Source organism: Spermophilus citellus (assembly GCF_964194105.1).
Source record: "Spermophilus citellus genome assembly, chromosome: 12".
NCBI classification, from domain to species: Eukaryota; Metazoa; Chordata; class Mammalia; order Rodentia; family Sciuridae; genus Spermophilus; species Spermophilus citellus.
In genome coordinates, this window is record NC_138198.1 from 81,175,799 (window position 1) to 81,202,800 (window position 27,002).

General features: G+C 36.7%; 1 protein-coding gene and 1 pseudogene across 2 annotated transcripts in view; one reads left to right on the forward strand and one right to left on the reverse strand.

The window, feature by feature from the left end:
- LOC308631989 (large ribosomal subunit protein uL23-like) overlaps window positions 1–27,002 on the reverse strand; it is a 491,218-nt pseudogene that overhangs the window by 46,808 nt on the left and 417,408 nt on the right. The window lies entirely within an intron of this gene.
- LOC308632055 (uncharacterized protein) lies at window positions 3,563–23,932 on the forward strand (the record flags this gene model as incomplete). Its single annotated transcript, XM_081263707.1, has 4 exons — window positions 3,563–3,570; window positions 3,660–3,910; window positions 4,030–4,533; window positions 23,822–23,932. 4 exons carry the CDS (start codon window positions 3,563–3,565, stop codon window positions 23,890–23,892), a joined length of 834 nt encoding a protein of 277 aa, XP_081119833.1. The 3' UTR covers window positions 23,893–23,932.

Consider the following 27,002-nt stretch of genomic DNA (forward strand, 5'->3'; position numbering starts at 1 on the left):
TTTTTTTAGTTTTTGGCGGACATAACATCTTTGTAGGTGGTGCTGAGGATCGAACCCTGGCCGCACGCATGCCAGGCAAGTGCGCTACCTCCTGAGCCACATCCCCAGCCCTTGTATTTTCTTTTTCTATGAGTGATTTTTAAAATCTGCTCATATTTGTGAGTGGAAATCTAGATCACTCAACATTGGTAAATGGTAATCCATCTGGAGTTAAACCACTGTTCAATTCTCCCTGTGGTCTTACCCTCTGAGGATGGTATTAGGTTGGGGATTGGCTTTCCCTTGCAATGAATTGGCTCTGAGTAGAAAAGCAGTGGATCCTTCCTCAGAGAAGATGAATGATTATTATGGTGTGCAGGGATGCTGAGTCACCAAGCCTCAAACCTAAGTTGAGCAAAAGAGGAAAAGGATGAGGAAGTAAAGAAATAGAGGATAGTTGTTTGTAACTTGGCCTGGGAAAGAACTTTGGATGTGACTAATAGCATATGGAAACCAATGGAAGAAAACACTAAGTCTACTAAGTGTTTCAGGGAATTTTATGGCCATGTCAGCCACAAACACCTCCTTCCACCTCCCTCAGCAAGCATTCTATCACTGAGCTACACCCCAGCCCCACAAATCTGGCTTTCAAAACAAAAACAACAAAACAACCGTAACTGTAAAAGAACCCTTAGGAATCAAACTTTTACCAGCAGGAAATGAGCTGTGAGACCTGTGAAATTTCTCAAGAGAACTTATTTCTCAGTACCCACTTCTGATGTGGACATGGAGGATAAGAATTAGGAAGAATAAGGCTGGGGCTGTAGCTCAGTGGCAGAGCACTTTGCGTACCATGTGTGAAGAAGTGGGTTCAATCCTTAGCACCCCATTAAAAAAATAAATAAAATGAAAGCATTCTGTCCATCTACAACTACAAAAAAAATTTTTAAAAAGAAGAATAAGAAAGAATAATCAAGAGTATAGATCTAAAGGCCAAGAAATTAATGCAAAGGAGCATTTATCATTGAGAGGCAAACCAGGATATAATTACAGAATTTCACCCACAGCCAAGAAAAGGATTAAGAATCATTTGGAAGTACTCTATCATTTATATGAACACTGCTATGAGCTTTTAACATTTTTCACTGAATTTGGAGTGCTAAGCATTTGGAAATCATTAGTACAATGGAGAGTGGAAACATTCACAATGATAGCAGTTAACATTTAGTATGTCAACTGAATGAATGAATGATCTCAATCCATACAGCCACTACCCGAGGTAGGTACTATTATGATGTTATTTTATAAATAGGGATGCTGAAATGGAGTCAAGTGACTTGGTCAAGGTTACATAATAGGTAATTGTTGAGTCAGGATTAAAATCTATGACGTCCATGTCCAGTGTTCACTCATATTCTTAACATAGTTTATAATCACCACAGACTAGTGGGCATGATGAGGTATATACAAACCCCAAAGAGGGGATAAAGCATATGCACAAATTCAGAACCAGAGTGTGCTATCTATTAAAGGTGACATTGGACTATTTCAGTCTACCAGGATGTAAATAGATTACTAACTTTTAACCGTTAGTCTTATTTACTGATGACTTACCACTACTACTGATTTACTAAGCCATCTGGTTCACAGTAAGTGTTCAATAGATGCTTATTGAGTGAGTACCAGAATCCTGGTACTAAGATCCTTGAACTACTATGCCACATTTGCTGTGACATCTGCAGAGTCCAATGTGGTTGGCACTCAAAAAATCGTCCTTAAACTAAACTGAGGGAAAACTGCACTGTTTTTTCTTATCTTTAAAATGGAAAGTGTTCCTCTCGTCCAACTCTACAGACCTTGTAAAGGAATGAGTTTTTCAAAAGCTTCCCATCTGTTTTAACTGTTTTTTCTCTTTAACGCCTTCTTATGAACTTGATTTATATACACAAGGTGAACTTGGAACCTCAAGTTTTAATTTACTGCCTTTTCCATGTGTAGGCCAGTTTTCATGATGATTTTGTCAACTGACATTGGATTCCTTTTTGATGACTTAAACTGCCAATCATCTGCATCTTTCTATGTTGTAGTTAGTTTCAAAACATTTATTTTATTCTAAGTTTGCATTGTGTGCAAGACTCAGAACTGTAGGGATATAGCAGTGATTGAGAAAGCCATATTTCCGGTCTTCCTGGCACTTAAAAATGTTTCTGTGTGTTTTTAAAATACGGATAATGTGAATCCAATGGTAAAACAACAACAGAAACATTCTGGTTCCTTAAGTACACAGGAGCAAAGTATTTTAAAAAAAATCACTTCGTGGGGCGCAATGGTCCATGCCTGTTATCCCGGCGACTTGGGAGGCTGAAGCAGGAGGATGGAGAGTTTGAAGTTAGCCTCAGCAATTTAGCAAGACCCTAAGTAATTTAGAGGGTTGGGGATGTGACTCAGTGGTAAAGCACCTCTGGTCTTAATCCCAAGGTCAAATAATAATAATAATATGTCTTTCTACCGTGGGAGAGAGAGAAGACAATTCAAACTGCAAACAAATCTTTTATTTTTGCTAATCATAACTGAACTATGCCTTGAGTTACTTTCTGGTGATTACAGACTTCTAGTCAATTCCTTCTGTGTCGACCAATAGAAAAAAAAGAAAAAAAAACATGTATTTTGGTTCTGGAGAAAAAATTTTAAAGTGAGACAAGCAAACAAAAGTACTGACTTAGAGATTATCTAAGTTTAACTGACATTGTCTTTAAATAATTGACAATGATATGTTAACACTTGACGCTGATAGCAACCCACTTGCGATGGGGCGCTGCTACAGCCTACCCCACTCCCACCAACAGGCTGAGTAAAAGAGAGAAACTTTTCTGTATAATTTCTGCATCCATCTAGCTCGGATCTTCTTCCATAAGGTGGAGTCATCTATCCCTGGCAACAATTACGGTTTAAGAGAATAGAATTGCATCTCTAATACAAAAGACGTCAGCCGTGAAAAGTGGAGTGACATCTGTTACTATTCGGCAGCTTCATCCCTCCAGAACGTTTGTCACTGCACTACCCAATAAAGACGAGGCCCCGATGGAAGGGGCTACTCTTGGACAGAGCTTCCCCCCGGAGAACTCCGCACCAGCCATGGCGAGCCGCTGAGTCCCCAAACCGCTGGCGTGAACGCCAGGCCAGAAGTCCGACAACCCTCGGGTTGCTCATTCCGGAGGTGCAAAAGTCTGCTTGGCCGGGAGATCCCGCGTTTGTTTGGTTTTGTCTGCGCCCTGCCCCCGCCCTACCTCCCTTCGTGCAAAAGGCCAAGGGTTTTTGACCCACCATTGCCCAGGCTGAGTTCACGCTTGAGGTTCTTTAGCCGCCGTCCAGTGAACAGAGAAAGCAATCGCGCAATGAGGCGAGAGCACTCTGTGAATGAACGCGGACGCGGCTAGAAAATAATTTTTCTTCTTGGCTGCGCACGTCAGCAGCCCTGGGGCAGGGGGGCGGCAATCCTTTTTCCTCGGGGACCCTCTGCACACCCCCACCTCCACACCCCACAGTGGCCACCCACACGCTCATCTCTGCGAGGAGTTTGGAAATGGAGGCGTGAGGACTGTGCACCCAGGGCTCCCCAGTATGGGTGGGGGCGAGTTTGGAGGGGGTGCGTAGGGAACGGTGTGTCCACTACCCTCGAGGGGAGCGAGGAGGGGACTTAAAGGCCACTCGCAGGCGTCAAGGCTGCGGGAGGGCAAGAGGCGGGGCTCCGGGAGAGGAAGCGGGGGTCCTCGCGGTGTAGGTTCTGGGCGAGCGGGAGGGGCAGCACCTGAGGAATCCGCCTCTGGCCGCGGCGGCCGCCGCCTCGCTCCGCCCCGGGGAACTGAGCGCGCGGCCAGCCAGCCTGCCAGAGAGACGCCAGCCGCCGGCGGCGCTAGCACCTCGGAGGAGGGTAGCCGAAGCGAGTGGAGCGCAGCGCTGGGAGCCGGACTGGGGGTGGGGAAACCAGCCCGGTCCAGGCGAGGGCCACCCCCGGTCCTCTGCCCTCGTGCCCCGCCAGGGCCAGGTGAGCGGCTGGGGGGACTCCCGGATGCGGGTGCAGGGAGGCTAGAGGTGAGAGGGCGCGAGGCCGGCGCCAGCGCACGGCTTCTCCCTCTCAGGAGCTGCCCTTTGGCGGGCCGGACACCCTGCCTGAGCCGGGGAGCGCTGCGGGACTTTTCCGAGAGGAACTGGAAAGTGAAGCGGGGTGTGAGCGCGAGTGCATTTATGTGGCTGGGGCAGGCGCCTGTGCCAGCCCGAAACCCGCACCCGTCCTCCACCCGCCGCTTGGCGTCAGTCCACGGAAGGGACTCAGCCCGTGCTGTCGGCGCTCGGAGGCCAAAGGCCTGTCACTCCGGGCTCTACTGGCTGCCTTTGTGGCGGGAGCCGGACAGACAGAGCGTGGGATGAGGGAGGCTGCGGCGCGCGGCAGAGTGCCGAGAAGCAACGAGGTGGAGGCTGAGAAGGGGTGCGCCCCGACCGGTTCCCGGAGCCCAGGGGGGACAGTTAGGCCGTCCCTGGAATGGTGGACGGCAGGTAGGGGGACACAAGAGGTGATCCGGGAGAGGATGGCTAGAGCTTGGTTTGGGAAAGTTGAGAGCGTCTAAAGGTGGCCAGGCGTTAAGGTGGCCAGGCGTTCGCTCTGTGTCCGTGGGTTTCTTTCTTTTTTTTTTTTTTCCACGCCAAATGTCACTTCGTCACGAGCGCTCGCGCATGTCTTCCGGCCGTCATTTCCATTTTTCTTCTGTTGAGTGACTGAGGACCACTCTTATTCTGAATGAGACACAAAGGGTTATGTTGACAGCTGACCCTGACACACAAAGTAGACAGCGAGGCGAGCTGTTCCTTGGCCAGGCGAGGGTGATAATGGGTGGTTTGTTCAAGTAAATCTATGACCGCAATCCCTGAGCTCCATTATATGAAAATTAACGTGTTTGGATTCAGTGCGGTGCGGTTTTCTCTATCCGAGCTCAAGTAATGTCCCAGGACACGATTCATCTGCTGCCTCCAAAGGAGGCGGACGAATCCTGGAGGAACTCCTAAATCATGCTTCTTTCTTTGGTGAACGTGACTGTTACAAGGTCCTTATCCATTCCACTCCGTCCTCTGTCCCAGGCTCATAAGATAGAAATCAAATTTTAATTTCTACTCTCTGCACCATAACTGCCCCCTTTGAGATGAGAAGCCCTATTGGAATCCCCTTTTTAAAGCCTTGCCATTTAAATACCAGGAAAGAGTTTTTTTTCCTTTTCAAAAGGCTTTTGAACTAAACGCCCCCTTAAAAACCTCATACTCCTGTTTATGTATTTATGTTTTAAATCCTGGAATTCTGTCTTGAGTTTTGCGGCTGTGTTGGTTCTTTTTTTGCTCTGAAAATTTCTGTGAGATTTTACAAATTTCAATACCGAAATCTTTTTTTTTTCCCCGAAATCTTCTTTAAAAGAGAAAAATGAAAATAGTTGTGCTATTGAAAGTGGTAATAAAATTGTATGCATTCAGTTGTGTATTGAGAAAGAAAAATTTAATTAATGAATGCGGAAAAGTAATGAGAATAGGGTAAATTTTTAAGCCAACAATGAAGAAAATACAGGGCAAATTAAGCCAGCACCCCCCACCTCCCCAGCTTTCCATCCCTCCAAACCCTACTTCTCCCAGAGACAACCACTGTTGTAAATTTCTTGTAGGTATACTTCCCATACACTTCTATTAAAATGGAGATACATTATGGAAATCAAGAATGAAAGGGACTGAATATAAGACTGGACTATATTAATGGTGATGACTGTTAACTTGATATCAACACATGATGAAATTAGGACCTTTTATTTGGCCTAGGCTGGTACTTACTACCTTGAAGATCAATTAGAGTGTGAAAAAATCTTAGAACAAGTGTTCAGTGGAAAGCAGAACTATTAAACAATTATTCCTCACTCCCAGTTTCTTGATTCTGTTTTTTATAATCTTTGTTGAAGTTTTTCCTCTCTCTTGGAACTGTAGAGAATGAGAATTATAGTTTATTCTGTCCACTGCAGTGTATACCTGAAAACATTGAAAGAACGTGTATATTTCCATGGATGTGTTTGAAAAGTCAGGAGAAATATGGAGGCCAAGTTTAAGAGTTTGGTCACATTTCTTAGTTCCAGGTCTGGATTTGCCTTAAACTAGCCAATAACTTTCTTGGAAATGCTTTTGTTTTCCCCTCATTTAGATAAAGGAATTAAGCCACATGGTTTTTAAGGGCCCTTCTTTTTTTTTTTTTTTTAATTATTCTTAATTGTAGATGGACACAATATCTTTATTTATTTATTTTTTTATGTGGTGCTGAGGATCGAACCCAGTGCCTCTCACGTGCTAGGCAAGTGCTCTGCTACTGAGCTATGATCCCAGTCCCTTAAAGGTCCTAGAACTCCAAAATTCTATGATCAACATAGTCCTGTTGGAGTTTAAGACTGGCTAAGGAAAATCCATTTGGACTGTGGATATTAGGCAGTGGTGTGACAAAAAAAAAAAAAAAATCTGAATGGTAGATCATAAAGAGGTTAGAGGTGTTTGAACTGCATTTCTATTTTAATGAGTTTGATATCATTGAAGAACAGCTACTTGACTTTCCCACAAAATGTCTGTTTATGTTGCTTGATAGAGACCAACCCCTGGGCTGAAAGGGCCTCTGCATGTCACCTTGTATAGCTAAGAGGGAATTCTCTTCACAGTTTATGGTGCCATTTATAGGGAAATTACTCTTACCAAACTCTTACTTTTCTTTTTGTTAAAGTGGAAATAAATTTTATTTTACCTACTTCAGAGACACCTGACATAAATTAATTAGCAATTCTTAAAAGTATTGAAATTATGAATATCCCTTACAGCTAAGATATTTAGTTAACTTTGTAAGCACTTAGAGATCTTGTTCAGTAGGAAACTTTCCTAATCTTTAAAACATCTACAACCTCTGGGCTGATGATTCCTGGTTGGGTGCAGGAGTCTAGGAGTGACTACAAAGTTGTGAAAGTAAAAAGAATTTGCTAATTTTGGTCACTGTGGAAGATCTTAATTAAGGAATTTCAAAAGTACACTATAAATTCTGATTGTATGCAAAAATCATTGATCTTAAGATGGAGATCCCTATTATTCTAGGTACATGTATGATTGTACAACCAGAGAAGTGAAAAACTGTGCATTTGTGTACAATGAATCAAAGTGCATTCTGCTGTCATGTATAACTAATTATAACAACAACAAAATGATGGAGATCCCATACTTAAAGAAATATGAACAACATATGAAGAATAGATTTGTAAGAGTGCTTGATTTGCTGACAAAACTGATAAAAAACAAAAGAAAATTGAGTACCAATAGTGAAATTTTACAGTGGCAATAATATTTATTTTTTGCACCTCCCTTCCCAATCTGAATATAATATATATGTTTATAGATGTCTTATTGCAGATACATTTTTATTCTGATTTTTTCATAAAATTTTTTCAGTAGTGTACCACTTTATAATAATTTTATAATAGTTTATACAACAGATATCCCCAAATTTACTTAACTCTTCCTACTTTGGGATTTTCCAGTATTTTTTAAAAATATAATGACCATCCTCATGAATGTCATCTTTTTTTGAAGTACTTAGGATTTTTTCGTAGAAAAGCAGGATTGTGTTGCTGTAAAAGTGTGCTCTAAAATTGGAAATTTTGAGTTTAAACCTAGCTCTATCACTTATTGGCAATATTGAGCAAGTAATTTATTTTCTCAGAACTTTAGCTTTCTAATCTGTAATATATAGTAATAGCTCTCTACAAATTGTTAAGATAAAAAACCATAACACATAAAAACACATAGAAATATTACCCTTATTTTTATTAGAAAATTTCCAGGAAATTATTTTCTAAAAGGGTTATCAAAAGAGTATATTGATTATTAACAACTATATATGCATTTTTGTTATTTGGAAACAGTTAATTATTATTATTAATCTGATCAGTATTAAAGTCTATCCCTTTGTCTTGGTTTGCATTTCTTTGATTTTTGTACAGAGTGAGTAATAGTTTTTTTCAGCTGTGTTGTCAACTGTTTTCTAAATGTGGTTGTGGAAGCCTTATTGCCTCTGTGCTTTCAGGCTAAAGTATAAGATGGACATATAGGAGAGGTCAGTTGCAATGCTAATGACGAGTACACTAAAATTTTCAATAGGCTTTTAAAAAATTAATTGTAGGGTTTTTATATTTTTTTGCCTATTGTAATGGTTATTTGCTATTATTTTAAATCTTAGAAAAGTCACTTAAAATTAATAACTAATATCATATATAAACCCAATTTAAGTGGAAATATAATTCTCTTTTCTTTTTCTTGAAGGGCTGATTTATAAATAGTTTTGTGATTACAATTTGATAAACTTTTTATTAGGAATGCTTCTTAAAATTGAAGAAAAAAAACCAGAAAATTTATGATCTCTAATCAGGTTATCTCTTGGCTACAAATGGATCATGAAGTTATGCCCTCTGACTTGAGTTTTATATAGTCAAGGTAATTTAGACTACACAAAAGCATGCCCTTGTAAGTTCTGGAGTTCCAGCAACCCTGATATTTCTGGCAAACACACACCCAACATGGATAACAGCAGCTCTTTGTGCTGTTGAGCTCCAGGAGGGCTCTCTATTGTGTACTCTTCCTTCCCTCCCATTCTTGACTGACTGGTGATAGCCACTCCTCCAAGTCCAGATGTGAGGTCCCATAGCAACTCCTTTTCTCTTCTACTCAACACCCTATTTACCCTGACCATCTCTTCAGTGTATTTGTTTTTGTCCTGTCTTTGATACAGAAAACTGGCTATCTTTTCAAGGTTGTGGCTTCAGATTTTATTTTTATTTTTCCCTATGCTTTATGAGTATCAACAGTCCCAAAGTGGAGACTGTAGCCATGATTAACAAAGATTAACACAATAACCAGCACTTGATAAATGTTTGTGGCAGTGAACCATATCTTGTATTGTCTTCTCTGTTCCTGGCCATGGTTCTGTTTCTACCAGTCTGTAGAAGCAAACTTTAGTTGTGTCCCGTATTGCTATGTTGGCCTTTATTTACCAAGGTTAGCAGTTTTGCTTGATCTGGCTCTTCTAACTTCTTGTGTGCTTAGAGGATTTTCTTTGACTCTCATGCCTTACTTTTCCTCTGTAAAATGGGATTAGTGATTAGTCCTCTAATTATCAATCTCCTGCATAGAATATTTTTTATGTGTGTGAAGATAAAATGAAATAATAAATGTAGACTTGTTTTAGAAAAACGAAATAATAAATATAGATTTGTTTTAGAAAAGTGAAATAATGTAGACTTGTTTTAGAAGAGAGTGTGGATAAAATTATACTGTTGTCAAAATTACGTATTGTCACTACCCTTTTAGGAGGGTCCATATCTTTAAGGAAACCTTGGCTCAATGTGAAGTTGCACTTGGACCATGGGGTTAGATGGAAATTCTTAGGGTCCACCCTAACCTATTAAATCAGAAACTTTGGGGAGGGGGTCAACACACTTTTCTAGTGAGTAAAAAACTTCAACAACCACTGGCATGTTCTTCTACAAGTTAAATATTAGTTGTAAAATAATCCACAACTATTATAAAATCACATTTGCATGCTAGACATGGACTGAAAATTAGCTCTTATTATTAGCCATTATTTGTCTTTTAATCTATCAGAATTTAATTCAGGCAGGAATTGTAAACACAGATGCCTGGAAGGGCCAAAGAGTAATTTTGAGTGAGGAAGTGGACACCTCAGAATGGCTCAGTCTCCTCTCTTGCCTTTTGGAAGTGAGGGCACATTGTCAGACCGCTTAATTTTTTAAATGAAGCTGGAAATTCACACTTCTATGTGAATAAAAATGGTGGTAATGAATTTTAAAGAAAACATACAGTCCCATCAAGACAGATTTGGAAGCCAGGTAATTTCCAACCTCTGAGTTAAATAATTTTCTGTTGAATAAGTGTGATGACAGAAGAAATAAACCCATTAAACATTATTAGTAGTAAAAAATAAGTGCATATTAAAACTACACTTAGGGCTGGGGATGTGTCGCTCAGTGGTAGAGCACTTACCTAGTATGTGTGAGGCCCTGGGTTCAATCCCTTACACTGAAGAAAGGAAAGAAGGAAGAAAGAGTACAAATAAAAATAAAACCACACAAGACATTTTTCAACTTTCAGATTATGAAGTACAGTAGTTAGATAATATTTAGTGTTGACGATTAGATAAAAAATAGTTATTGTCATGTATCAGATAAAAAAGTAGTTATTGTCATGTACTAAGAGTGAAGGCATATACTTACAATTTTTCTTGAGAGCAATTTGGCATTGCGTATCAAGACCTCCTAATATGCTAGTTCTTAGTCACAAGTAGCCATTTAAATGTTAGTTAATTAACATTATCTACAACTAAAGATTCAGTTTCTCAGTTGCCTTGGATTTCAAATGCTCAGCGGCTGCGTTCAGCTGGTGGGTGCTATGTTGAACAGTGTAGATAGAGAGCATTGGAGGAAGTTCTTTTGGAAAGTGATGGTTTAAACTCTTTGACTTACAAATTTCCCGTCTAGGAATTTGTTGAAAAGAAATAATTAGACAAATGCATAAAGGCCTATAACAAAAATATCATCTGAAACATTATTTATGAGAGTAAAAAAAATTGGAAAACATTCAAATGCCATGTTGAGAACCAGATTGTAGTAAATATCTATGAAAAATGTTAAATATATTAAGTGAAAATATCTCTATTGTAGAATCATTTAATTTTGGGGGGGTAGAAGCTTAGGTACAAAAGGTTAAGGAAACAATTTTTCTCTTCTGAAAATTGTACGACAGAGGGGCTGGGGTTGTGGCCCAGTGGTAGAGCGCTCGCCTAGCACATGCGAGACCCTGGGTTTGATCCTCAGCACCACATAAAAATAAATAAATAAAATAAAGGTATTGTGTCCAACTACAAATAAAAAATAAATATTTAATGGGCTGGGGATGTGGCTCAAGCGGTAGTGCGCTCGCCTGGCATGCGTGCGGCCCGGGTTCGATTCTCCAGCACCACATACAAACAAAGATGTTGTGTCCGCCAATAACTAATAAATAAACAAATATTTAAATAAATAAATAAATATTTTAAAAAAATACATGACAATTTTTTTCCTTTTCAGCCTACATGCCTCTCTTCTCAAGTAGCATAATAGATTGACTTTCACTAAAAATGAGCAGAGGTACTGGACAACTCTCTAAATTTCATAAGAATTAGCTGAGTTCTTGTTAGAAAGAACAGGCCCCCAACCCCACCTGCTGAACCAGGAATCTCTGTGTTAACAAACTGCTTACTAGTTATATCTGCCTCCTATCACTGAATTGCTCAAGCTGCATTTGTTTTACCTTGACCAAGTTAAATCCTGAACTCTGTCCAGGCCCTGTTCTAGGTGTTAGGTATGCTGCAGTGAAGAAAAGTGCAAATACCCCTCCTCGTGGGAGTCAAGCTTAGTAAGCAAAAGAAAAAGAGTTAAATATGCCGTCTTTTAGATAGTGGAATGCTAAAGAGAAAAATAAAGCAGAAAGAGGAATTAAGAAGTGAGATGGAGGTGCTGGGGATGTGGCTCAGTGGTAGAGCGCTCGCCTAGCATGCATGAGGCACTGGGTTCGATCCTCAGCACCATATAAATGTTAAATAAAGATATTGTGTCCACCTAAAACTTAAGAATAAATATTTTTTTAAAAAAAGTGAGATGGGCTTGTGATTTTCTACACATTGTCTCTGAGAAGTGTCACCTGAGTGAAGACCTGAGGGCGGTGAGAGGCTGAGCCTTTGGAAAGTTTAGGGAATGAGGGTTTGTTGGAAGGGTAACCAGAAGGCTGGTGAGCTGAAGGGGCGAGGGAAGTGAGGGAGTGAGTGGGGGATTAGGTCAGAGAGGTAATGTGAATCTTTTTACTTCAAAATTCTTTGTCTCAGGCTGGGGTTGTGACTCAGAGGTACAGCACTTGCCTAACATGTGCAAGGCACTAGGTTCGATTCTCAGCACCGTGTATAAATAAATGAATAAAATAAAGAGCCATCAACATCTAAAAAATTATTTTAAAATAAATTCTTTGTCTCTAGTGTGCTATACTCTTCAAATTATATAATTAATCAGTTTGTAAAGAGATCAACCATCCCCAAAATTCAGTTTTTCAAGGGGATTTGTCACATTCTGCCACATTTGCCTAGGGTGCTTATTAAATACGGATTATTGGTCACTGGACCTACTGAATAAGAATCTCTGGGGTGGGACCCACAAATACACATTTTAACAATCTTCCCAAGTGGTTTTTATGGATACAAAAGTATAGAACCACTCATCAAATTTATCATTCTGTAAATTTAGTTGTTTTTGGATACCAGGGATTTAACTTGCAGGCACTTGACCACTGAGCCACATCCCCAGCCCTATTTTGTATTTTATTTAGAGACAGGGTCTCACTGAGTTGCTTGGTGCCTGGCTTTTGCTGAGGTTGGCTTTGAACTAGCGATCCTCCTGCCTCAGCCTCCCTAGCTGCTGGGATTACAGGTGTGTGCCACCCCACTCAACTGTACATTTAGTTTTTATGTAGCAGATAGGCCAAAAGTTGTCCCTGCTGCCTCTGTAGGTCACAGTGTGAAAAGAAGATGTCATTGGTATCATATCTCCTTTATTTCCTGCATTTAAAATCAATTCAACGGACAAAACTTACAGCAGGTTTATGTATACATCTTTATGAGGTATTTGGGGAACTGAAAAACTATTACTGGGATCTATACCCACAATGGATGATGGGGGGAATTTTTCACTTTAAAAATGAGAAAGTGAAAAGTTTTGCCATCTACCCCCAAGTCTGTTCTGTTTTTTGAAAAGGGCGAATTTAAATTTATTTGATTTTTTCCCTCAAGTTGTCTTTTTGTCCTGTTACTTCCTTTTTTCTTTTTTCCTTCTAAAAATCTAACCATACTAAATTAAACACCATTGACATTTCTGTGGCTATCTTTTGTGTGTGTGTGTGTGTGCGCGCACACACACACACACACATATATTTGTTAATACAATTTTATATAAACACATTGTGCTTTAAAAAAATCATAGTCATTTCTTTTTTAAAAATTCAGGGGACTGTCTTTCTCCTTTACCCTTCCTTTTCATGCTGCCAGTGTTGCTGATCTTTATGTTGTATTAACTTTTTCCATGACCATGTAAAAATATATGTTATACACATTAAGATGTACTACATATAGTATATTTCAGCATCTTTTATATGCTGTCATATTTTATACATAATCACCTTTCTTTTTTCACTTAATAAAACACAAGGGATGAATTCTAAATTAATTGGTATAGCTCTTACTTATTCTTTTAAATGATTATATAATTTTTTTAGTATATATATTTCACAATTAAACAACCATTGAAGGTCATTTATTTAAAATAAGCAAGGAACTAAAGCTGTATATTAAGAGATAGACAAATCTCATTACATAATTTAAAAATACCTTTGTAAAGCAAAAAAGAAACCATAAATAAATACCATAAGCAAATGACAGATTTTGGGGAAAACACCTCTACATGTGCAGATAAAAGATTATCATTTATGGTATATAAAGAACAATTACAAAAACGGTAATAAAAATATTTTATAAAACAGAACTTTAAAATGTTTGCAAACAGTGTAACTAATCAGTCACAGTAACACAATTCTAATTGTCAATTAATATAAAAAAATGGTAGATTTATTTGTTGTTTAAAAATGCAAGTTACAAATTATGAACTATTACTTGATGCCTATGTGATATTAATATAGAACTTTCATCCATTAACATTTCTAGAACTAGTTTGTTTCACTGAAAAATCTATGCCTTTACTTTTTTTTTTTTTTAGGGTATCGGGGATTGAACTCAGGGGCACTCAAAATCTGAGCCACATTCCCAGCCCCTCTTTTGTATTTTATTTAGAAACAGGGTCTCACTGAGTTGTTTAGCACCTCACTTTTACTGAGGCTGGCTTGGAACTCTCAATCCTCCTGCCTCAGCTTCCTGAGCGGCTGGATAATAAGCATGTGCCACCATGTCCGGCCTTAACTATGGTTTTAAAAATTTTATTAAAGTTGTAAAACAGAGTTATTTCTCAGGATTTTTTTTTTTTGTTTGCTCATTGAATTTGAGGAAGATTGAATTTTATTTTCTTTCAGGCTGAACTCATAAGCTAAAGGATGAGAATAGAGATTAGAAATTAAATTTATTTTATTTTTGTTTTTATTTTTGTTAGTGCTGGGAATTTGAGCACATGTTCTTGTGCATGTTAGGCAAACACTCTACCTAAGCACAGTAAATTTATTAAGTAAATTTTTATATCAATTGCATGACTTTTTTTTTTATTCAAGAGGATTTCTTCCATTTCAAAATGGAGTGCTGTTGCATTTTACAGCCATAGGTAATCCACCCTGAGAGAAAACAGTGCCACAGGGTTTTTGTGACTTGCTTACGGTCACCTAGCTAGTCCTGCATGCTTTCTAATTTACCTTATTGTTTCTCAATGTTTTCTCATACTTTTAATTGCAGCTAATATAGAGAAATCACATTTCAAGAATTGTTTCCTTTTTCAAAAATATTGAATTACAACTCTTGGGGAAATTAATATGATTATATTTTAAGTAGAATAATATCATATGAGAACACTATAAAAAGTCAGAAAATAAACATGACTTACAATCCTACCACCCTAGGAGAATGAACTGTTACTTCAGTTTTGCTTTATCTGTATGTGTTAATGATTTTATATATTTAATACCATAACATTTTTCTAAAAACTTGTTATTTACTGAAAAATCTATGCATTAACCTTTTTTTTTTTTAGGGTACTGGGATTGAACTCAGGGGCACTCAACCACTGAGCCATATCCCCAGCCTTCTTTTGTATTTTGTTTAAAGACAGGGTCTCACTGAGTTGCTTAGCACCTCGCTTTTACTGAGGCTGGCTTGGAATGTTCCATCCTCCTGCCTTAACCTCCTGAGCTGCTGGGATAATAGGCATGTGCCACCACACTCAGCCTATGCATTAAGTTTGGTTTTAAAAATTTTATTAAAGCTGTAAAACAGAGTTATTTCTCAGGATTTTTGTTTGCTTGTTGAATTTGAGGAAGATTGAATTTTATTTACTTTTCAAAAACTTTTGGTAATTTTGACTTTCAGGCTTTCCAACAATCCGTTTGAATCAGTTCTTCCTTTTTTTCAATTTATTTTTCATGCATGTTATTTTTAAGTCTTGAACATTGTTTTGTTTCAGTGTCCACACCTGATCAAAAACCTTCAGTGACTCCCACTTGCCTACTTTAGCCTTTCCCAAAGAACATTAGGACCCTGATCTCATGCTGTCAGCTGCATGTAACAAAACCAAAAACTAAGGATATTTACCAGTGAAGTTTTTTTTCCCCTAAACGCTTATTTTTTGTAGTTGTAGTTTTAACTTTATTTTATTTATTTATATGTGGTGCTGAGGATCGAACCCAGGGCCTTGCATGTGCAAGGTGAGCGCTCTACCCCTTAGCCATAACCCCAGCCCCTACCAGTGAAGTTTTTATATCACCAAAATGTCTAGGGTAGAGAGAGAGAGAGAGCAATTCTTGGGTTAATTCAGATACTTGTTGATGCCAAGGATTCAGGTTCTTTTGGTCACATCGCCATCCTTAGCTCGTTGGCATTTGTCTTCCCGCTTGTCTCTTCATTTTCCTAGAATGTTAATAGCATGCACAAGACTCATATCCTCATGTATCTTTAACTGGAGTCAGAAGAAGGCTTTTTTTTTTTCCTATTCAGGCTAAATACTTTATTTAAAGAGCTTACCTACAGGTATAGATGTACCAAATCTCCTTGGTTAGAATTTACCCCATGCTCATCATAACCCATTCACCAAGGAGGAAAATGGAATTACCATGACTTCTGTAGAATATTTACGATTTTCCTTAGAGCCTAGTGAGGGATCCATTCTCTGGGGTAAGCATGCACCATCTCTGGGGTTGTTCATATCAAAAAATGGGATGATTAGGCAGACAGCCAATGTGTACCATAAAACTGAATTTTCTCAGTTTCTTTCAGGGGTCTTCATAATCTGATCCCATGATAATCTAATATGAAACCTCTATTCTATACAAGCCAATCATTAGTCTTTTCTCCCTATTATATCCTGCTCATGTGCATTCCTACCTATTGGCATATTATTTTATGTATTTTCCAAATATCCAATACAAAAACTCATGTTAACTCATGTTGTTTCTCTTTCATAAAAAGTTTTCTCTGTTCTCTAAGCAGATGTGGCTCTTTTAACTAAAATCTATTGAATTTAAAATTAAGTTTTTCATTCATACTAGTTGCATTTTAAGAGCCTGCTGGCTACTGTGTTGGATAGCAAAAGCATAGAATATTTCTATCATTACAGAAAGTTCTCATGGACAGCATAACTCTAAAGATTCTTGCAAACCATGCCTATTATTTAACACAGTGTGTGCCAAACTGGAGATCATCTGTATGGGAATCAACTGGGGATGCTGTATAAATGCAGATTCTGAGCCCTGGGAATCTGACCACTTTCACATCAATAAAGATGAAGGACCTGGGGCTGGGGTTGTAGCTCAGTGGCAGAGCACTTGCCTAGCATGTGTGAGGCACTGGGTTCTCTTCTCAACACCATAAGTAAATAAATAAAATAATGGTACATTGACAACTAAAATAATATTTTTAAAAAAGATGAAGGATGTTGCTTTGAGGTGTAGTTTCTGTCTTTTATGTAAATTTAGTGAACATTTGAGTTTTTATTAATTTTCATATGCTGTAAACACAGTTTTTATATTGAGTTTTAGAATTTTAGGGTATAGACTTACAAAATTTCAAAAAGTATTCTTTGCTGAATATCAGAATATAAGCCTCTTAAGAAGAGGTACTATGGCATATTATTTTCTGTATTTTCCAAATATCCAATACAAATATATCTAATACAATATTGGGTACAAAGTATTGACCAATTAGCTGTATTCTACAGAATTGACAATCTAGAGTCTATTATATTTAGTTGCTAATTCTTTGAAAAATAATAGGGTTTTCAATATTGAAGATAGAAGATGGATGATAATGAAAATACTTCTCAATATTTTCCTCAGTTTCATTTATTGGAAATAAGCCTGAATATCATGATTGTATTTCTGATTATCATATGAAGATGTTCCTTATACAGTTGAGATTTGCAGCACTTAAGAAAAGAATGGCTGTTTTTAAAATCCTCTGAGTTCTTGCTTGATTCTTTTATGGAACATAAACTAGTCAAAGCTCTGGAGCCATAGTTGTAAATGGACTCCCCAGGTGAATTGTGTTCAGTTTCTCAATTAGCTACCTAGTCGCAGGTAGCTGTTCTGTGCTCTACTTTGATGATTTGTTAATGGCCTGAGAATTGCTGGAGCAAGATCTTGACACATTGGAGATTAGCTAAGGCTACATGTTCACAAGTTGGAAAACAAGTGAATGGTCCAGTAGAATAGTCATTAGCTATGAGCTGCAGAATCTCAGGACTAATTTGAGGAATTTTTATGCACAATTTCACAGCTTGAATCATTCTTTGGATTGATGTAAAAACAAACAGCTACATTCTGTGGTAGGCTCATATATTAATAATGTTACTAAATTCTTAGTTTTCTGGAAAAATTAGGCCATCTAAAAACCCCTACTTCCCCCCTTTTTCATATGAATGGAACAATGAAATACTAGGTGTGATATATTTACAGTATTACTACCTTTGGGTAGTAAGTATAAAGTCAGAATTCAAACCTAAGGCTGGCTGATTTCAAAGTTATCATTCTTTCCTCTATGTCGTACTAGGTATATACGCCTTGCGGCTTTAGTAAATTGTAAGATCTAGAAGTCAGGAATTGTATATCTTAAAATGTTTTATCTTACCCAGAAAAGTAACTTGTTATAAATGTTGCTGCTCTTGCTGAAGGTGGCCATAGGTAAGTGCTAAAAGTCTATATTAACTCTTTCAGATCCTTAGGGAATGGTTTAGTGCAACATTTTGGGGAAACAGGCTGTACAAGGCTATCTCTTGGTGAAGAATGGTGCTACTGGGGATCAAATCCTGGGTTTTCTTACCAAGCTTGAATGAAGGCTCCAAGATGGTACATGTTTTGTCCTTTTGCTTATTGCTCCATCTGTAGCACCTAGGACAGACAGGGCATAGTTGCCCCTCAGTAAACATTTGTTAATGAATGAATGAATGACATGTGTGGGGAGGTGTTAGATTTAGTCTATGACTGTATATTCTGTATATTTGACCTGGGTCAAACTTATTTCCAGTCCAAGCCACTGACTACAAGAGGACTTTCGGGAAAAGGGAAAAAAAAAATCAAGGCAAGGTCCATGCTTTTTGGAAGCTGTCAGCAGCGTTATCTTTTGAATAAAAGGTGGGAACAGGAAAAATAAATCCAAAAGCGTTCTGTGGCCAAGGTGAAGGGAGATACATTTCATTTCTCTCTTCTTTTTGAATTTCAGAAAATGATAATGTCTTTGTAATCCCTCATGCATGTTCAATTTATCTTCAAATTTACTTATTTGCAAATTTACTTATTATTTATATATATTTATTTTTTAGTTATAGATGGACATGATGTCTTTATTTTACTTTTTATGTGGTGCTGAGGATTGAACCCAGTGCCTCATGCATGCCAGGTGTGCACTCTACCTCTGAGCCACAATCCCAGCCCACAAATTTACTTATTATTTGGTAATATGGGCTTTGCATTTGCCAATAAATATCCTAGTTAAAATAATAATAATAATGGAAACCTAGTGTGGTGGTATATGACTGTAATCCTGGCTACTTTGAAAGCTGAGGATAGAAAGATAGTAGAATGAATTGGACATAACTTTCCTATGTTCATATACGAATATACCACCAGTGTAACTCCACATCACGTACAACCACAAGAATGGGAAGTTAGATTCCATGTACGTATAATATGTAAAAATACACTCTATTGTCATGTGTATCTAAAAAAAAAAAAAAGGCTGGGGATGTGGCTCAAGCGGTAGCGCGCTCGCCTGGCATGCGTGCGGCCCGGGTTCAATCCTCAGCACCACATACAAACAAAGATGTTGTGTCTGCCGAAAACTAAAAAATAAACATTAAAAATTCTCTCTCTCTCTCTCTCTCTCTCTCTCTCTCTTTTTTAAAAAAAGAAGGAAGGCTGAGGATAGAGGATCACAAGTTTGAGGCTACCTGGACAACTTAGTAGACTCTGTCTCAAAATTAAAAAATAAACAGAAAAAGGGCCATGGATGTAGCTTGGTACAGGCTGTATGTAGTACAGGCTGTGGTAGAGTGCTTGACTAGCCTGTGGTAGGTCCTTGTTTCAATTCCCAGTATCACCTAAAGAAAAAAAAAAAAAAGAAAGAAAGAAAGAAAAGAAAAGAAAAAAGAATGAAGCCATTTATTTCCAGGATAGTATTGCTTGGTGTAATAGAATAGGGAAATTGATAGTCTGAAAAAAAAAGTGTGTTGAAAACTGTGACAAATTTCTTGTACTGTATAAATGTTACAGTTGTATTGCTTATTCTGTTTTAAATTGATAAAACTTCCAAAATCAAAACAGTGTGGGCTTATTTTAGATACTGTTACACCAGAGGTTACCAGACATCTGTCATGATGTTTATCTTTGGGAAACTAAAGTTCATGTATTGCAAATGAACACTATCATTCTAATTTAGATTAAGGTATGTGTCTAACCAGTGCTGATTTTTAATTTTTTTTTTAGTTGTAGATGGACACAATATCTTTGTTTATTAGTATATTTTTATGTGGTGCTGAGGATTGAACACAGTGTCTCACACATGTGAGGCAAGTGGTCTACCATTGAGCTACCGCCCCAGCCCCAGTACTGATTTTTGAAGGCTTTGGAGTTGTAATTCGTAACAGTAATCATAGTATCAAACTATCCCTCATTTCATTTGGATAAAAAGTAATGATTTTCTCAAATACATTTGTCACTTCCTTAAAAACAATTTTTTCTCTTCATGGTTTTCCTACTGAGCAAGAGGTTCATGTCTACTGGGGATAATAGAAATCTCCACTGGGTAGGAAATTAACAATAAAAGTAAGTTAATAAGTCTTTATTAGGTACCTATAATTGGAATAGATGCTGTGGAGAGAAAAAGGAAAATAAAGAGCTGTCTCTGCCCTTGGGGAAAGCTACAATCTAGTTAAAAGACAGTAATGTGACTTGTGGTTTTGTAGACTCAGTTCTAATTTTATTCAAACCATGTTCCTTAAACCATTACTGTTGTAGTAAAAGATTTACATAATGTAATACGTAAGGGTTTTATTTGTTCTCTTCCACAATACCAAAATTTAAAAGAACATATTTGAATTGATATCTAATGGAGTTTTAATGTCCATTTCACTTTTTTAATATGAAAAGTTATTTTAAACATTTTCATTAGGCATTGAATATGAAATTTGAAATAGTATTGGTGATGTTAAGAAAATTGTGGTATGAGCTTGAAGTTGGTTAGTGATACTTCATGGATATTGAAGTTTCTATAAATAATAATAAAACTGCAGCAGGCATTTTTGGGGGGAGATATAAATTTAAACACTATTCAACTCATATCCTTTTTGTGTGTCTTATAATTTTAGTAAATATTTTTATTTTGAGTTGTTCTTTTTTAAAATAATTTGTTTAGTTGTCAATGGACCTTTATTTTACTTATTTATATGTGGTGCTGAGAATTGAACTCTGTGCCTCACACACGCTAGGCAAGTACTCTACCACTAAGCCACAACCCCAGCCCGTCTTTTGAGTTGTTCTTTATGTAGTAAATTTAAGGCAGGTGAAATTATCATTTAAAGAGGAAGTAAATGAAAGCTCATTTTGATCTTCAGACCATATTTAAAGAATATTACAATTATATGAGATTACTTAATATGTTGCTATTCTACTGATGCATGTAAATTATAATGAGAAATAATAATCATTTAAAGACAGGTCTTAAAAGTATTTCTTTATAAATACAATTTACTCCTTAGAAATTTAGGTTCTTGATGGCTAGGGTGGTACTTGCCTATAATCTCAGTTACTCTGGAAGCTGAGGCAGGAAAATCAAATTTGAAAATCAAAAAAATGAAATGGACATTAAAACTCCATTAGATAACAATTCAAATACATTCTTTTATAATTTTGGTATTGGGGAAGAGAACAAATAACATCCTTACATATTACATTATATAAATCTTTTACTACAGCCTTGGCAATTTAGGGAGACCCTGTCTCAAAATAAAAAAACAAAAAGGAAGGGACTGGGGATATAGTTCAGTGGTAGACTACTTCTGAGTTCAATCCTCACTACCATCTCCCCTTCCCTCCTAATTTCAGATTCTTGAAAATTTTTCATCAATGAAAATTAGGTGCATTCTAATTTGGCCCTTGAAATGTTTCTATGCATAATAGTTTAAATTAGTAAGATGAAATCATGTCATATTTATCATGATATGTTATTATCTTTATATAAATTTTCTTTTAATTGAATTGAATTAAATTTTCTACCAGATTTGTGGACCCCCAAAGAAGGAAAGTACAGGTTAAGGAAAGAAAGAAAGAAAGGTGGGGGAACCCCACAAACTTAAAGAATAATTAGAATTCACTACACATACAATAGTATTTTAGTTTTAAACTGTTAGTCCTATAAATTAGGACGTATTAAATAAAAGGTTTAAGTGAGTTTGCTAAACTCTAGTTCATTACATTTATGTAATCATTTATTGCCATTGATATCATCTCTATTTATTAAAAACCTGAAACTTATGCCCATGGAGAAGGTTGACTTTTGTTAGTATTTTGACTTAGCTGCTAAAAGATACTTTCTTCTTAACTCTTAAGTTAAAGCATTGGTATATAAATCCTATTGAAATGATGTATTAAGTTGACTGATTAAAAATAGTCGTATAGTCACAACTTTTCTTTCTCCTAGGAATTAGAGATTTAAATCTCTGAAAACATTAATGTGTGTGGGATGGTTATGATAGTCCAGCTGCCTTTGTGTGTGTTTCATTTAAATGTAAATTTATCTTACAGACTCTAAAGATGAGCTCAGAAGGTAGAGAATTTTAATGTGAATAGTCATTTTCTTTGTTTTTCATGAATACCAAAATCCCTGTTTTACACTAAAGAAAGAAAAAAAAAACTTATTAAACAGCCAGCACTCAACTGCTTTTTTTTAAGGTTTTTAATGGATTATCAATTTTCTCTCATTAGCAGTATTTCTAAGATTATATAATTCCATGAAAAGAAAACTAATTTATACACTATAAAAGCATGTATGTCAAGAATTAAACAATGTCCAGTATGATGCTAGGTATTATTTTACAGTACTTTGTAAAAGCAAACAGTATTGTTTTAGCCAGAAGTCAGCTTGTAGAAATGTATTACAAATAATTAAATCTTAGATGTTAAGAAATTAACTATTTTTTTAAAGAGAGAGTGAGAGAGGAGAGAGAGAGAGAGAGAGAGAGAGAGAATTTTTAATATTTATTTTTTAGTTCTCGGCGGACACAACATCTTTGTTGGTATGTGGTGCTGAGGATCGAACCCAGGCCGCACGCTTGCCAGGCGAGCGCACTACCGCTTGAGCCACATCCCCAGCCCCAAGAAATTAACTATTGAAGGTAGCAAAAGTCCATTGACATATATGTATGACACGTATCTATATGCTGTTGTATATAGTTAGACTGATACATAGTTTAATCATTGATTAAAATATCTAATACTATAATTATAAAACTTCCAGGAACAGTTTTTGAGAACAAGTTTTCAAGGAAGTTTCCATTTATCACTATACTCTTTAAAACAGAAGATCAAGATTCCAAGCTCCGTATTTTTGCTTCATTTTATCCTCACTGTTGGTCTCAAATAAGCTACTATGACTGTTCTCCCAAGGAAGTTTACCTTTGGTTGTCTTTAGCAATCTTTTCTACTTCTCTACAATCAAAAGAAGTCATTTTTTAGAGTGATTGCATATTTTGAACTCATTTTTGTCTGTAGTTTTTGGGTTACTAGCCTGTGATTAACTTGTGCTATAAAAACAAACAAATAGACCAAAACCTGTTTGATCTACCCTAACCTTTCCATATGTAAATTTTGGAAAAGTGACACTGTAGCATGCCAATAAAATCTACTCCTGCCTTGACATTTCCAGAGTAATTATAAAAAGGATTATAAAGTTTACTGAAGGGATTGTTATTTGTTGGTAGATAAAATTTACTTAAGCCACCTAAATGTAAATATTTCCCAAGCAACCCCTATAGAGTCAAGGGTTTCCTTTAAAGAAAAAAAAAATAACCTTTGTTTATTCTAAATATCTGTTTTTCACAAGAAAAGTAGAGGAGTGTTTTCCAAACATTTTTAAAAGGTCTTGAATTTTTGTTTATGCCACTTTTTAATATACAAGTTTCCATCAAATACTTGCAGATTTAAGACATAACTGCATATTTTGTTCTAAGTAATAGTTGTCATTTAGAATTTGAAACAGTTTTACAGTAACCAGATGGGGTATGAAATGTGTATTCATAGTACTTTCTAATTTACAGATTCTAGGATATGAGGTCAGACACATTGGTTTATAATCAAAATAAGGGATTCGTTTTCTTCTGTTTTCTTTGTAATTATAGTGAAATAAAGAGGAGGCATATTCTTTGAGAAAAGGAATATAAGTACCATTCTTAGAAGTAACCCTCCAATCAAACAAATCTCTTTTTTGTTCCTTCTCCAGTTCTCTCCCCATCCTCTAAACTCCTGAGCTTGGAGAAAGTGAACTCTAAAAACCAGTCTTTCTCTATGTGAATGCCAAACCTTGTGGAGAATTTGTGTGGTGGAGTTTCTCTCATCTCAGGTACAGTATGTGAATACTTTGTAAAAATACTATGCTGCCCTGGTTTCCCAGTTACTTTGATGGTTAGGCAAAGAAAACTAATAATGAAGCTCATTTCATTATTTGAGTCAAAACCTTATTAGTCTAAGACACATATTTTGTAACAAAAATTTTGTTTCTTAATACCATTTGGAAATGAATATTCATATTTATTACAGTTATTTTTGTTGGGAGGTTGTCATTGATAGTTGTAAAAGTGTTTCTTAGGTTACAAATGGTGAGCACCTTTGGAAGATGATGACCCAGTGATATCAACTTGCAGAAAATTACTGTGATAAATCAGCTTTCTCTGGGTTTATTTCTATTTTGTGTCATGGTTTGAGAAAAATCATAGATGAGAACAAATTAGCATGAGTATTTTTAATCATTCCATCTGGTAAAAACTTTATGCCTTGCTTAAGAAACAGGATAGTTTTTTAGAGGTATTTTCCTTTTAATAACTGCTACATAGCAACTTCCTCATTTAACTTTTTACAAGGACATTCTGTAACATATGGTGGTGTTTAAATGGGTGGCCTAGGTAATTGTAAAAGGTTTATACTTCACACTCAGGGTTGTTACCTGGTAACTAAAAATGCTATCTGAGTCTATTTTTGGAGTGCCAGGGTGAGTGGGGGATGGGGAGAAAGAAACTTGAATCAGTGACCATCTGGCCCAGATTTGGCTGATTTCCTGTGCACTGCCCTTTGTTTCAACCAGACAATGGATTGTTCCTTTTCCAGATAAGAATTCGGTTGATGACTTTGTGCTGAATCAGCAGGTTTGGTTTGGGATTGTAAGCATAGACTCATGTTGAAGAGCTTTTTATTGTTCTGAGGTCACTTTCCTTGTCTTTGTTAGTTACAAGATATTTTTTTAAGGTTCTTTTTTATGATATAGTGGTGGTTTTTTTCAGATGCATCAGATAAAATAATTAGAAATGCAGCTTTCTAGTTTGGTATTACCTGCCTTTAAAACACTGAAAATTTCCTGTCTTTAGTGTCCAAAATTAATACCTCCCTGATTATGATTTTTTGATGAGTTTATATAGAATCTCTTCTTGTCTGAACTTGAATTTTTCATCTGAAACTTTAATGATTTAAATTTAATGTTGTCCTAAACCTAAGAAAAGCTTTTATGATGTGGTTATTTAAATAGTAACTTTTCTGTGACATCTGTTGCCATATATTTGCAAATTACATTTTAGGAAGCTATTTTCCTTACTTTAAAAGCTGCCTAACACTGTTTTTTTTTTTTTCCTTAAAAAAAAAAAAATACTGACTAGAAGTAGGGAATTTTGGTGGCCTAGCATTCCAAGTAAGTCAACCATCAATTTTTATAGGTTATCTCAGAAGCAATAGAGATCAGAGGATTTTTAATGCCACTCTACGGAAGACAAGAGCAAAATTCAGTGCTACCATGTTGCTATGTGGCCAGAAATTATGATCATTTTTACTTCTGAAGTGATAGGAGAATTGTTGGTAGATTTTAAGCTGAACTTCTAGCTTAACTCTCATCTCCTTGTAGCTGAGTTGTCACTTAACACTCCAGTACAGAATTTTCTGCAGACCACTTTTTCTAAAACCATTTATAACTAAAATCCAGCATCTGATCAGAACTGGCTGCTTTGAATGAAATCTAATCACAAATTCTTTTGTGTTGATAAAGGTATGCTCTTTAAGTAGAATCAAGGGGCCTGATCATAAGAAAAAAAGCTTGATCGTTAGTTCCTCGGGGATCTAATTATGTAGCAGATGGGACCACACGGCACAGTTCAGTGTCATTTGGGGTAATTAATTTTAGGTTCACATCCAGCAAAAGCAAATACAACAAATGACACAAAATCTTAGTTTGCATCCATTTGGGACACTGCCCATTTATTTATATGTTGTAGTTCTCCTCTTGGATTTCTTCAATAGATTGGTCTATTTGATACTAATCAGGCCATTGCATGTTTAGCTTAAATGCATGGGTGTTTTGGATACATGCATGTCATGAATGTTAGTTGGAGTAGAATATTTAGATTTAGAGAACTAGTTAGTTAAATAGTTGAATGAGGCAGAGTTAGAAGCTCCAACCACATGAAGACAAGTTCTACTTTATCTTCCTCCCTGCTTTAATCAGAGACTGGTTCAGGGAACTAGTTGGAGGTGGAGGGGAAGCTTTTATCCTTTTTTCTCCCCTTCCCCCTCCTGTTCACCCTTCACCCCCCAACCTCTGACTCTCCTTCAAATCTCACTGAGGAATTATGGTCTCTACAGAGGCTTGGTTGCAGATGCCCGGAAAGTTTACACTGCAGAGAGTTGTTTTGTTTGGCATAGCTAATCAGGAGCCAGGCTGGAATTGCTCATAGCTGTCATTCAGGTTTTGTTTCAAAGTCCAAGGACCTGCTGGGAAAAACAAAAAGCTAATGAAAGCTGACTGTATTTAGGCCTCAAATCTGTGGAATCTGAAATGATGTCCTGACAGTGTATTCTTATTCTTCCACATTCTTGCTGTTACTAAGGTAACAGATTTTTAGAGGCTTTTCATCTTCATTGTCAAGTATTTGCTACACTTTTTGTTGTTTTTCAGATTAGAGCAATTCAGATTATCTCCTTTTGAAATGAAGGAAAAAGAGAAAATAATGGAAATAAAATGTCTGAATCAATTACCCTGACTGCTAATAAGATCTGTTTTTTTTTAAATGCCGTAAAATCCTTAGAGTAATAACAAATATTAAAACTTAGGGCAAGATCAACTTCCTCATGTTTGGGAGTACTATGTATGTGAAATTTCCATTCTGTAATACGTAATAGGAAGTGTTCATATAATCGCCAAAGAGTACATCGTAAGAGAAAAGGGTATGTGGTGAAATACCCTGTCTTTACATTTTTTTCTTCTTGACTGAGAAGCCAAATGATGGAAAAAAAAAAAAGTGACGTGCTTGAATTCTACGTATAAATGATAAAATCAAGTAGTATGACAAAGTGAATTATGATAAACATGTTTATTGGAAAAAAAAAATTGTCTTTTTAATATTTGTTTTCAGAGAATGTGTTGC